The following is a 13129-nucleotide window of genomic DNA, read 5'->3' as shown; positions in this document are numbered from 1 at the left end:
CCACAACACTTTCTCCCAAGGCAATAATCTTACAAGTTAGATTATATGGACCTTCTTTTTGTTTTGCTCTTATATTCTGTCAGACTCAATTTTCTTCCTTCCTCTGATTCTTGCCAGCTCCTAATAGTTTAGAGACTTATTCGTTTTGATACTCGGTTTTTTTTTTTTTTTTTTTTTTTTTTTGTTACTCTTCCCAATACCCTCAAATAAGTCAGCTTCTTACAAGAGAAATGTATTTAGCCCTCCATTATGCAAGGTTTCTGATTATGCCATCAGAAGACAACAAATAGACTGGAAAATTTAGAAGTTAGTACTAAGGATATCAACAAGTATTAATAATAAAGAATTTTAAACAGTTCTTTTCTTACAAGTAATCTATACTTCATGTGTTAATGTTTGGGAATTTGAAATCAAATCCACTATTCATATAACTATAACACTTAGATTATTAAAGAGCTGGTTAAAAAAAAAGGGATGAAACTTTTTAGCCTTAAATCACATTATTTAAAAAGTCAGATTTGACTTTTTAAATAATGAAAGGGTAGTATGATATTGAAATGAGTCTACATTTTGGAGGATTCAAAGATTATAAGTTACAGAAAACTACATTAGAAATTTGTAATTCAATTTTATGAATTATGCCTAATTCATATGTAGGGGATTTTGCTTTATTCATATATAAATATTTTTAGATACACATAGCTTAGTTAAGAGTGGTTGATGCTTTAAAGTTTAAAATTCTACTTTTGGAAAATTTGAAGACGAACATTCTGAGTTATTTTTATTTGTAGTAGACTGATAAATAACAGTTTTTGTTTTGAAAGCACTCGTATATAGTTTATTTACTCATGCAAATGTGATTTTTTTTTTCCCCTTGTAATTAGTTGAAAGAATTGAAGTATATTTGTGATTATTTGAAGAACTCCTATGTTTGGTATCTTACTCTTGCCTGTTTTTTAACATTGCTTATCATTTCTGACAGGCTAGATTTTTCTGACCAACCAAATCTTGTTCAGTGGATTAAAACCGTATCTCAACAGATAAAAGCATTGCAGATCCTACAGAAAGAAGAAAGTAAGTTTAATAAGTTCTGACTTAATTTTTTCCATAGGGGCAAGCACTGAGTTACTGTTTTAGTTACTATTTTATTATTATTTTTGAGAAGTTGGGAAAATTACTCTACCCCTCTATAATAATAAGTATTATTTTATTACTAATTCCATTTCACTATTTCTTTTAGCTTTGCTATCTAGTTCTTTATTCATTCGAAACATACATATGAACATGTGAAGCTTATAGCAAAAATAGCCACTCCTTTTCATAGCAATTGGGAGTAAATAATATAAATTTTAATTTAATATGGCAATACTACATATTAGTGAGGAGTGATATAGTGCATAGAGCACTGGATTTGAAGTGAGGAAGGTCTAAATTCAGATTCTACTAGATATTTACTATCTGTGTGATAATGGAAAGTCCTTCTTTCAAATGTATAACGAAATGATAATACTATACCTACTCACAGAATTGTTTTGAAGTGAGATAAAGAACTATAATTTTTTTATAAAGTGCTATTTATATGAAGTCAGTTATTACTAATAGACCAGCTAGTTACATTATTACTAACATTGTTTTGTCATCAAGAAATAGAAGCAAATTTGTATCAATATTTAAGAAAGCAAAGCAGCTTAGCTTGGTGTCTCTTACCACCCCACCCTTGCTTTCTAAAGCCTTTCTATACCTGCCATCAGAACTCAGGTGATCCTAGAAAACATGATGATGACGATGAAAATAATGGTGACGATGATGAGAAGGATAACAACCACATCCTGATACAACCATTTTATTTTTTTAACTTAATTATTAGTAGTCTTTCTTTATTCCCTGCTTGTCTATCCATTTGTACCAATCTGAGAATCATGGAGTTAGAGTTAGAAGAGGCTTTAAAGAAGTAATCTAGTCTAGTGCCCTCTTTTTCATCTCAGAAAGGGGGGGAGGGGAGAAGGAGTAACTTTCCCAAGCTCTCAAAGGTAGTAAATAAAATAGCCTGGATTCATCTTACTGCAAATCCAGCATTCTTTTCATTGTACTTTCAGCCATTAAAGCTAATTCTGTCCTATGGCTCAAAACAGTCTTTATATGGAAACTCTTCTAATAATTGAAGACATATACCACTTTAGATATGTGTCAGCTGATCAATGTCCTTCCTGAAATGTAACTATTGAAACTGGACTCAGTACTCAAAATGTTGTCTAGCTAGGAGTAGGTGTTGTCTGTTGAATCATATTCTGGACACATACATACACATGTGCACATACGTTAATCCAGCTTAAGAAGAATATATTATTTATATTAGTTTAACTTTGCCACATCATATTATCAATTCAGTAATCATCTTCTCCTCTAAAAAACATCTTTCATATAAACTGCTACCTAACTATTCTTTGTCCTATACTTGTATGATTGATTGTTTATAACACTTTACATTTATCCCTTAAATATATTCATTCCTTAAATAAAACTTCATTTTATAAAATTTAAGCCAGTATTGATCCCCAGGCTTTGGGGATCGTTTTGGGATCCCACTTATGCCATCTAACATCATATTGTCTAACCCGCAAAGCTTCAAGTCTTTGAAACTTAGACATTCAACAAATTGTGGTTATGTTAGTTGGCATTTAATTTTTGTTCCAAAGAGGAGATTAAGGAGCTAGGGAAGCCCCATTTTCATGGCACAATTATGAGAGATTAAAGAGGTTACATTGAATTTCTTAGATTGTGTCTTTGACTTGCTTCTTTGACTTATTATTGCTTTTAATCACCAGATAAAAATATTTTCAGTGGTTTGAATAGTGTGTATGTATGTGTGTATACATATATAATGTGTGGCTTTTCTTATAGGCACTCTGTCTTCTGAAAACGCAGAAAGCATGATTGAACCACAGTTCCCTGAAGGATTTAGGCCTGATTTTCGACCAAAGTAAGTCTTCTCATCTTAAGTAAACATTATAAATATACAGTTCATTTTTTTTCATTGTTTTTATTGATGTTTTTTACTTTTATATAACTTCCATTTTCAAGTATGTCCTTCACATCTCCCCTATTTTTAGAGCCATCTTGTAACAGCAAATAAAAAAGAAAGGAAAAAGAAAAAGGTTCCATAAAACCAGTGAATCTGTCAGTCAAATCTGAGAATATAGGCTGTGTTTCAAATCATAGACCTCCCACTTTTTCATTGAAGCAATGGAGGTGTATTTTCTCATCTCTTGGAGTCATTTTTATTATTATTATTATTATTAGTTAGTGTTCATTTGCTTCTTTGTTTATTTTATTTATGTTATTATCATTGTATATATTGATATAAAATATATGAATATTTCATTTTGGTCATTTCATATGAGTTAGTGTTTCTCTATATTTTTATATTGGTGCTTTATTACTGCACAATAGTATTCCATTCCTTTTGTGGGCATTATAGTTAATTTAGCCATTATTAGTTCTTCAATATGCTTCTATGTTTTCAAAATTAAACATTGTAGTATAATTCTGGTTTGTGTGTTGTTTTTTTTCTTCTCACAGCAAAGATGCATATAATAAATTCACATTTACACATGTGCAGTATATTGTGAAAAACTTAATGTCTTAAAAAAAAAACATTAAAAACTTGCACATTGAACTCATATCAAATAGAGGGAATAGCATTCAAGAAAATCTGCCTTCAAATTAATGTGAGCATACAATGTTTTGGAACTAACCCTATATTTGTCCACCTCAGGAATCCATATTCTGAAAGTATTAAAGAAATGCTGACAACATTTGGAACAGCTACTTACAAAGTAGGACTAAAAGTTCATCCCAATGAAGAGGATCCCCGTGTGCCTATAATGTGTTGGGGTAGCTGTGCATATACTATTCAAACTATAGGTAAGGCCCATTGTAAGTCAGTATAGTAATGTAAATAAAAGACAAACAACTACTTCAGCAGTAATATCCAGATTGACAGATTATAAATTATGAATGAACATTCTAAAAAATAATGTCCTTGGGGACTGATTTCTTATAGTTCAAAAGTAACACTTTTGAGTTTTAGCTCAATATTAGCATATTACAAATGAAATGACTTAAAAAATTCTAGCACCTAAATTTGATCATTATATTGTTTTCTATAGAAAGAATATTAAATGATGAAGAGAAACCATTATTTGGTCATTTGCCTTGCCGACAGGTAAGATCTCACCTTATTCTTGATTATATGAAAAATATGAATGGGATGAATTTAAGATACTTTTTTAGTGTTTTGAGGTTTTTTAAATTATGAAATAGCTACTTATATTTTCGTTCATTCCCTTCATATTAAAACATGTTCTTTTATGCCACTTAAAATTATTTCATTTACTTTTCATGAAGATTAAAATAAGCTTCATATGTAGAATTTCCGCTATGAATATAGCAAAAATAAAAAATGAAATAAAACAGACTTATCTACCTTGCTCTAAAGCAGAAGTGTCAAATTGTTCAAATCTTCTCAATCATATCCAGCTTTTTGTGGCCTCATTTAAGGTTTTCTTTACAAAGATATTGGAATGGATTGCTCCTCTTTTTGTCTTCCTGACTAAAGGCCCAGCGCTCTTAACTACTGTGCCACTTAGCTGCCCTCTAACACACAGTATGTTTCTATAACCCCCCCCCAGAAGTTCTCTGAGTAAATTTTATATCTCCTCAGCTTATTACTATAGTATTCGTATGTGCGTGCGCACACACTTTCATGTGCATGAATGCTCCTAAACACACCCTATTTCTCTTCTTATCTCAAACACTAAAGCCCTTGACACCTAAATTGTATTCATCCATGTCACAATCAAGACAATATCTATATGCTAACCATTTTGTATGATATTTGTGGCATAAATGTAGTTTTACATGAGATAATGCCTTCTTGGGACAAATCAAAAGGCTGGTATGTAATTGAATTTACCCTAGTAAATTCCCAAAGACAATAGAATTCTGTGTTCTACATTTTTAATTGTTGCCTCTGCAAAAATACAAACAATTCATCTGTAGCAGTTTTTATTAATAGTTAATAATTCCATTTTCTCATTTCAGGACGACTGTCTCAAGTCATTAACAAGATTTGCAGCTGCACATTGGACAGCAGCATCATTTTCAGTGGTGCAAGAACATTTTTGTACACTTTTTGCATGTAAGTTTTGACATTTTGAAATGTTTTTGTTAATGAGTATAAAAATAATAAAATAAATATGCATTTTCACTTAGTAAAATAATTTTTCTTATTTAACACATTTTTTTAGATAGGACAAGCCCTGAAATATTCAAATATAAATACCTTTCAGGATGAACTAAATTATTTTTATGAGTTATTAAGTATCGATATATTTGTATCTTGTGGGAAATTAAATTTAGATATTATTTAGTTTTAAAATGAATTTAATGTTTACTAATTTATTTTTGTTTTTATTATTCAGCGCTAGTGCCTAATGAGAAATATGGAAATCTTCCTAGCATATTAGACATTGACATGTTTCATTTATTGGTGAGTATGTTCATTATAATTACTTTCAATAAAGCTGAGTTACCCACATAATTAGTTTGATCAGGAAAGAATTATCTAAAATATTTTATTTTTCCCAGTTACATGTAAAACAATTTTTTACATTTGTTTTTAAAACTTTGAGTTCCAGATTTTCTCCCTTCCTCCCTCCTATCTCCCTCTCTCATTGAGAAGGAAAATGGAAAATTATACAAAATATATCCGTTAAAAAAAAAAAAAAAGAACAAACATAAAACAAATTTCACACATTTTCCCTCCCCCCCCAAAAAAAAAAACCTCAAAAAAAATTTTTTTATTAGTCTGTTTTCAGACACAATCAGTTCTTTCTCTGGGTATGTATAGCATTTTTCATTATAAGTCCTTTAAATTAGTCTTGGATCATTGTATTTCTGAGAATAGCAAAGTCTAGATTTTATTTTGGAGTTTGTTAAATTGAAGTCTTCTTTGGAAGTGGAAAAAAACAAATAAGCAAGTACTGAGAAAGAGAATTGTTCTAGTTAAAAGAATTCTAGCTATTGGTATCAAAAGACTTTCTAGTTCTGAGTCAGTCTCTAGAATTAAAATATTCCCTGTGACTTAAGCAAATGATTTAACTTTTCAGTGCTTCAGCTACATATCTGATGCATAAGTTACATCCATTCTACCTTATTCATAGTGTAGTTGTGGAGATAATATGTATCGTTTTTATTGTGAAAGGTAAGGTAGAATTACAAATTAAATGATTTAGGGCAGAATTTTCATATAGATCCTTTGTTTTTTAGGTGATTATTGTTGGCCAAGAATGAGTGAAAATTCCAGTTTGTGATCTTTAATAAGGAAAATCACTTGGGGCAGCTAGGCAGTATAGTAGATAGAACACCAGCCCTAAAGTCAGGAGTACTTGAGTTCAAATCTGGTCTCAGACACTTAATACTTCCTAGCTGTGTGACCCTGGGCAAGTCACTTAATCCCAATTGCAGGGAGTGGGAGGGAGGGAGGAAGGAAGGAAGATCACTTGGTCAGATGATGAATATTAGATTATAGAATAAAGAAATGTAAAAAATACTTTGGTTAAAGAAAGTAAAGGAAATTTTTTGCATAAAAAGAAGTACACAGTAGAGTTCCTATTTCATAGATAGTTCTTTTTTCAGTCTTTTCATCTATGAAAGTATTCCTGGCTGTTAATGACTATCATACTCATAATTTAAAAAAAAAAAAAAAAATGAAGTGAATACTCTTTGATACTTAGTGTATTGTATTCTATCTCTTTCCTAGGTAAGCTTGGTACTCTCGTTCCCTACTTTACAATGTCAAGATTTTTCAGGATTTAGCCTCACCACTGGAGATCTTCACATTTTCCATCTTGTCACCATGGCACACATTGTACAAATCTTGCTTACCTCATGTACAGGTAATGACTTCTCCTTAACATTTTTTTGATAATTTCTTTTAGAAAACACTGAGTTATCTCATGTTTGTTTGTTTTTTTAATCACTTAAAAGATGAATATATAAATTGTAATTGGATTACATTCCAACTGCAAATAAAATGTTTTGGAATTGAAGCAATCCATTTTTCTATTTACATAAAGTAAAATTCTGCAGAAATGTGCATATTTTATTTTGTGGCCTTAAAAAGAAATTCTTACTTGTTATGATAGCATATATATTTAATATAAATATAAATAAGTTACTAAGCAAATTTAGTTGCTTGCTTTGATTTTTCAGTTATACTCAGAATAAAATATTTTAAAATAAAATATTTAACAATCCCCTCTCAAAAAGAAAATTCAGTTCTTTTGAAGCACATTTAGTTATGTCAGTATCTTAAATACTCATTGATAGTACATAAGGGATGGCATATGTATGCCCAAAGAGTTTACAGTGTAATGGCTATACATTGGTGATTCACATAAGATCTGTTTTTTACTATAAGTTTTAAAGCAATATATTGAGCCAATTTTAATCAATGAAAGAGGCAATGAAGAATTTAGACCTGATATACTCAAACATCTTTGACAGAAAAATAAATATTTAAAAGAAGTTAGAGGCCCTTCACTAATCATGTTAATATTTTAGGTTTTTTGTTAAAGTTATTTTATTCTACTCTGTTTAGCACTTATCTTATACATTGTTATTTCCGAACACATTCTGTTAGTAATTTTAGTTCATTTATTCATCGTTCTTTGAGACACCTCTCTTAATCTGGAAATTTTTTGAGAGAGCAAATAGGCAATGAGGGTGGAGGGGGGAGAAACAGGCTCAAATGGAAGAAAATAGATATAATCTAAGAATGGACTACAGGATAGATTTAAAGGTGAGATAAAAATTCAGAATGAACTGTAGAATGTTGTCCAGTAGAGTCAAGGGAAATATTCAGTGTTTGTTTATTTTTAAGGAGAGTTAAGGACCCCAAACAGTTCTTTTCTGACTTCTATCTTCTAATAGCTATGCTCTTATCATAACTCCCTTCTTCCCTAATAGGTCCACCTTTTCTAAGCTGATCTCAGAGAAACAGTTGATTTGTGATCAGTATTTTGTTAATTAACTAGTCTCTTTATGAATACATTATTCTCCCCTAGCAGAAACCATTTTTGGTCCCTGGGTGGCCTGGCTTATCTCATGAGCTGAGCATGTCCTATTGTTGTGTTGTCAATTTCTGCTCATCCTGGGTGACTGGGATTCTTTTACTGTTGGGAGTGAGAGGTGAGGAGAAGAGGGAGTATGGGAATAAAGCATTTCATCTCAGATATTTCATTTGAAGGGTATAAAGTACTCATAATTATTTGGAAATTATGATGTTTCATTTTCAATATACTTTATTGACAAAGATAGTTATACTGATGTTTCCTTATCTTTTTAGAAGAGAATGGCATGGATCAAGAAAATCCTTCTGGTGAAGAAGAGTTAGCAGTGCTTGCTTTGTACAAAACGCTTTGTCACTGTGCAGGAAGGTAACATCTGTACTACATAGGAAGCATGTTGCTCTTCTACATGAGCTTTACCATGCAGAAAAGGTTTTTGACATGCAGTAATACTTGCACTGTAGCATTTTTTATTTTTACATTTGAATTCCTTGTGATGCATTTAAGTGGCACTTTTGACCCTTCCTATTATAAATAGGTGAACGTTGCATTGTCAGTGAAACCTAGGAGTGGAATTGAGCCTTTTTGTCTATCATTGCATGAACAGTGAGTGGCAAAGTAAGTAGAACTCAGAATCAGAAGCACTTCCTATTTAACCTCAGATATCATCCAATTATTTTCTTATTCCCTGATTGAGTAGAATCTTAGGCTGCTTGCTGTAGAAAATAGAGGTACCACAAAATTCTCAAAACAAAATTATTTTTAATTCAATTAGACTTTTTCAAATGATTGTTTTCCCCACTTAAATAGTTGCTCAGCAATCTCAAAATTTTATTACCAGTTAAGAACAAAAGGAATTCTTCTTATTATAAAGTATTTACTATGACTTTTTAAATGTGACCTTCCCTTTTGCATTTTAAATATTTATTTATAATAGTACACAGTTACACAATTTGTAGACACCTACAGATATGTACATAATTATTAGTACTCTAATGTTAGTGGTAACTGAATGGACTTTTAAGTAAATCAGGGATTCTTAATCTTGGGGCTGTGGATTTGTTTTGTTTTTTTAAAATATATTCTAACTGTCTTTCAATGTAACTACTTTCTTTGTAATCCAGTGAGTTTTTTCCTATATTTAAAAAAAAAAAAAAAAAAAGGTTCCATTGGCCTCATCAAACTGCCTAAGGAGCTCATGTCACCAAAAAAATAGTTAAGAACATGCTAAACTACATGACCTTAGTCATATCAGAATTTGCATTATTGTTCTAAATGAAAGTAGAAGATAAAGGAAAGTTGCAGTTAAATGAAAGCATTGCTCACAAGTTCTTCTTGAAGAGGAAAATAATGAGAGTTAATGAAATTTTGTTGTGCATCCAAAGGCAACAGAAAAAAAAGGTTATTTTACTATAGTCAACTCATGATAGTGCTCATTGTGAGCATTCTTAACTAGGCCAATTAAAGACAATTGCCATTTACCTACCAACATTGTTGAAGAAAATTTGGAGCTAGAGAAGTTATAAAAAGAACATAAAACCAACAAATGAAATCAATGTACAATTGATAATTTTAATGCAAAGTTGAGCATGGTAGTGGTTGCCAAAAAATTTATTGGAAAAATATGACTCAGATTTAATAAACAAAAAAGGCCAAAGATTTGTAGTGCAATGAATATTTGCACATATGTGAGCTTCTCGCCTACTTGTTTCAATAACAGAGTAGGCACTGAATGGTGAATGTTAAAAAACATCACAAAAATTGAAATATATTTTAATAGGCAAGAAGTACCTAGTACAAATATGGGAGTCTTTTCCAAATCAACTGTTTTTGTATAGATAGGCAACTTTTCATTGACTTTTTAAAATGTCAAAATGAGAATTAAGATAGAATTAAGACAAAGAATTAGAAACTAGAAGTAAGAATAAAGAGAATAGGGGGCAGCTAGGTGGTGAAGTGGATAGGGCATCAGCCCTGAAATCAGGAGGACCTGAGTTCAAATATATCCTCCGACACTTAACACTTCCTAGCTTTGTGACCCTGGTCAAGTCACTCAACCCCAATTGCCTCAGCAAAAATAAAATTTAAAAAATGAATAAATAAAATATAAGCCATAAAATAAAAGCATAAATGTGGGAAACTGACAAATATTGTAATTTTCTTTTAAAGAAGTTAAGCCAATGTAAATCAATTGCCACAATAAGGAAGCCAAAAGCAATTGCTTTATTTTATAAATACTTATTTTCATTGTCATGTAGAATAAAGGAGAGTACAGGTTAACTCCAATTTAAAATGTAAACTCATTTGAAAAAAATCTTATGGAGGAGACTGATGGAGGAGTATGAGCCATATTGTCTTATAAGATAGCAAGAAATGGTGGAGAAAACACAAGTTAAGAGCTTGGAGAAAGATAACAATTTAGCCACATCAGCTTAATGTTTTTAAAGAGAAACTTGGAACAGCATATAAAAAGGAAAAGAGCTATCAAGATTTTGATAATAATATCTAATATTTATAGTTATAATATGTAATTAAAAATTATTCTCTTGATCAATGTCACTCATTACATTTGTCACATCAGTCCTGATGTGCCATATAAAAAAGTAGAACTAATACTAAAGAAAATAAAACTGAAACTCTTCTCGACTAAACCTATATATGAAGAGAGATTTGTTCTTGAGGATGATATCATAAAATAGAAGAGCAAAGAAGAAATTATGCAGATGTATGGATAAAGGAAGAATTCATGACCATACAAGAGATAGAAATGGTCACAAATGATATAATGGACAGTTTTGATAACATGAAATTAAAAAGCTTTTGCACAAGCAAAAATAAAACAAGATTAGAAGAGACATGGGTAAATAAAAAAATCTTTGCAACAATTTTCATAAAGCTCTCATTCCTAAGCTACATCAAGAACCATTCTCCAGTAGATAAGGATCTCCAGTAGATAAAGATCAAGGATATGAACAGGTATTCTTTGGAGAAAGAAATTCAATATATTAGTAGACTTAGGAAAAAGTGCTCTAAATCAACAATGTTAAGCATATGTTCTGTGGGCCTCTTGCAGCCTGCAACTCTTCCAAGTATATAATTGGGAAGCATTTATCAAAACATATATTGAAGTTTTTAAAACTTAAGTCATGTTACTTGCAGAGGTCCTTCTCTACATTTAAATTTGATACTATGGACTCTAAATCACTAATAATTAGAAAAATGAAAATTAAAACAACTTCAAGGTTTCAATTTCAATTTCCTACATTTTCCACAATTTCCCACATTCCCTCACACCCATTAAATTGTCAAAGTTGACAAAAAAAAAAAAAGTCAAATCCTGGAGAAGCTTGAGTGATAATGTACATTAGTGTATTGCTGGTGGAACTATGAATTATTCCAATCATTCTGAAAAGCAATTTGGAACTATGCACAAAAAGTTATTAAACTGTATTTCCCCTTTGAACCAGTAATACCACCACTAGATCTATACCCCAAAAAGAGATTTTAAAAAAAAAGGATATGTACAAAATTATTAATAGTAGATCTCTTTTTGGTGGCAAAGAGTTGGAAACTGAGGGGATGCCCATCACTTGGGGAATAGCTAAACAAATTATGATATATAAGTGTATATAAGAATACTGTTGTGCTGTAGGAAATGATGAAGGGCGTAGTTTTAAAAAACCTGGAAGATTTGTATGAATTGATACAGAATAAAGTGAGCTGAATAAGAGAACAATTTATGCAATAACAGTAGTATTGTAAAGACAATCGGCTTTGAAAGTTTTAGAAATTTTGATCAACACAGTGACCCACTATGATTCCAGTGGACTCAAATTGAGACAGGCTACACACCTCCTAATAGAGAGGTGATGAGTGGGGTCAAACATTTTGGATGGTCAGTTCAGATATTTGTTTTTCTTGACTCTACATGTTTGTAAGAGGAGATTTTATTTTGCATGCTTTCCCAATTTGGAGTGGGGTAGAAAGAAGAGTAAACAATCTTCATTTTTAAAAATATAAAATGTAATTGGGAGAAAAACAGCATATAAGAAAAACCAGAGCAGATCACTCTCATCAAGATTCCACTACATTTATTGTTTGTTGGCTATTTTATTTTTAGCAAAAATGCAAAAGCATTTAAATTATATAGTGTGCAATCTACAAAATCTGCATGAAAATTATCAGACATCAGGAAATTTAATAAATAGAAAAGGTAGCAAGAATGAGGAGTAACCAGAAGTATAGTCCATTTATACTCATATAATAGTAAGTAGCATATCCTCCATATAGTCAGTCGACTCCTGTGTAGAATTACAGGTGAGTTGTATATGATAAGTGTTTTGGATGAACTATTAGAAGTAGTACCCACATCAACAAGATCACAAATCTTTCAAAATTGACAAAATTTTTATTTTATAGTGTCTTTTCTGTAAACTGGAGAACATTGGTAGGAGTCATAACAAACATTTTGAGGAAAATAGTAGGTTCAAGACAAGATTTTTCAAAAATCAAATAATAGAAGCATATTTTAAGTTTAGAGGTTGGTGAGTCACAGACATAGGTTCTAGGATATCTGATTTATTCTGGGCACTGTAACCTGCTGAGTCCTAGCTGGGAAAGACCCTGTCTGTCATGTATATCAAGAGAGTAATTCAAGCCATACATGAGGCTTGAACATTATGACTTTATACCTGCCATCCTGCATGCCAGGTGATGTCATTATCTTATTAAACTCTCTCTCTGAAATAGATCTAGCCTCAGACTCAACTATTCCTCCTTATTTCTATTCTATGTTCTAACTAAAGTGACCGTTTCTCATTACACTTCCCAATAACAATTCATTTTGTACTTAAGTGCCTTGAAAGAAATTCCCTCAGGCTGGCATCTGTGGAGGAGTGTCAAAGCTGGAATTATGCCTTTCCTGAGATGCTCTGCCTTGTTTTTCCATTACTTAAATGGAGTACCTGCCCCATCTGAAATTCAAGGTAAATTATTCA

General features: G+C 31.3%; 1 protein-coding gene across 2 annotated transcripts in view; it reads left to right on the top strand.

Annotated features, from left to right (window-relative positions):
* The window catches only part of UBR2 (ubiquitin protein ligase E3 component n-recognin 2), a 145801-nt gene that overhangs the window by 121140 nt on the left and 11532 nt on the right, over positions 1 to 13129 (top strand). For both annotated transcript variants that reach the window (XM_074310891.1, XM_074310890.1), the window contains exons 33-41: positions 983 to 1074; positions 2902 to 2980; positions 3776 to 3924; positions 4170 to 4225; positions 5104 to 5200; positions 5484 to 5551; positions 6824 to 6959; positions 8411 to 8501; positions 12987 to 13117. In XM_074310891.1, coding sequence (XP_074166992.1) covers positions 983 to 1074; positions 2902 to 2980; positions 3776 to 3924; positions 4170 to 4225; positions 5104 to 5200; positions 5484 to 5551; positions 6824 to 6959; positions 8411 to 8501; positions 12987 to 13117 — 899 coding nt within the window. The remainder of the gene's footprint in view (positions 1 to 982; positions 1075 to 2901; positions 2981 to 3775; positions 3925 to 4169; positions 4226 to 5103; positions 5201 to 5483; positions 5552 to 6823; positions 6960 to 8410; positions 8502 to 12986; positions 13118 to 13129) is intronic.

Source organism: Sminthopsis crassicaudata, chromosome 4 (assembly GCF_048593235.1).
Source record: "Sminthopsis crassicaudata isolate SCR6 chromosome 4, ASM4859323v1, whole genome shotgun sequence".
NCBI lineage: Eukaryota > Metazoa > Chordata > Mammalia > Dasyuromorphia > Dasyuridae > Sminthopsis > Sminthopsis crassicaudata.
This window is presented reverse-complemented; position numbering and strand designations above follow the sequence as displayed.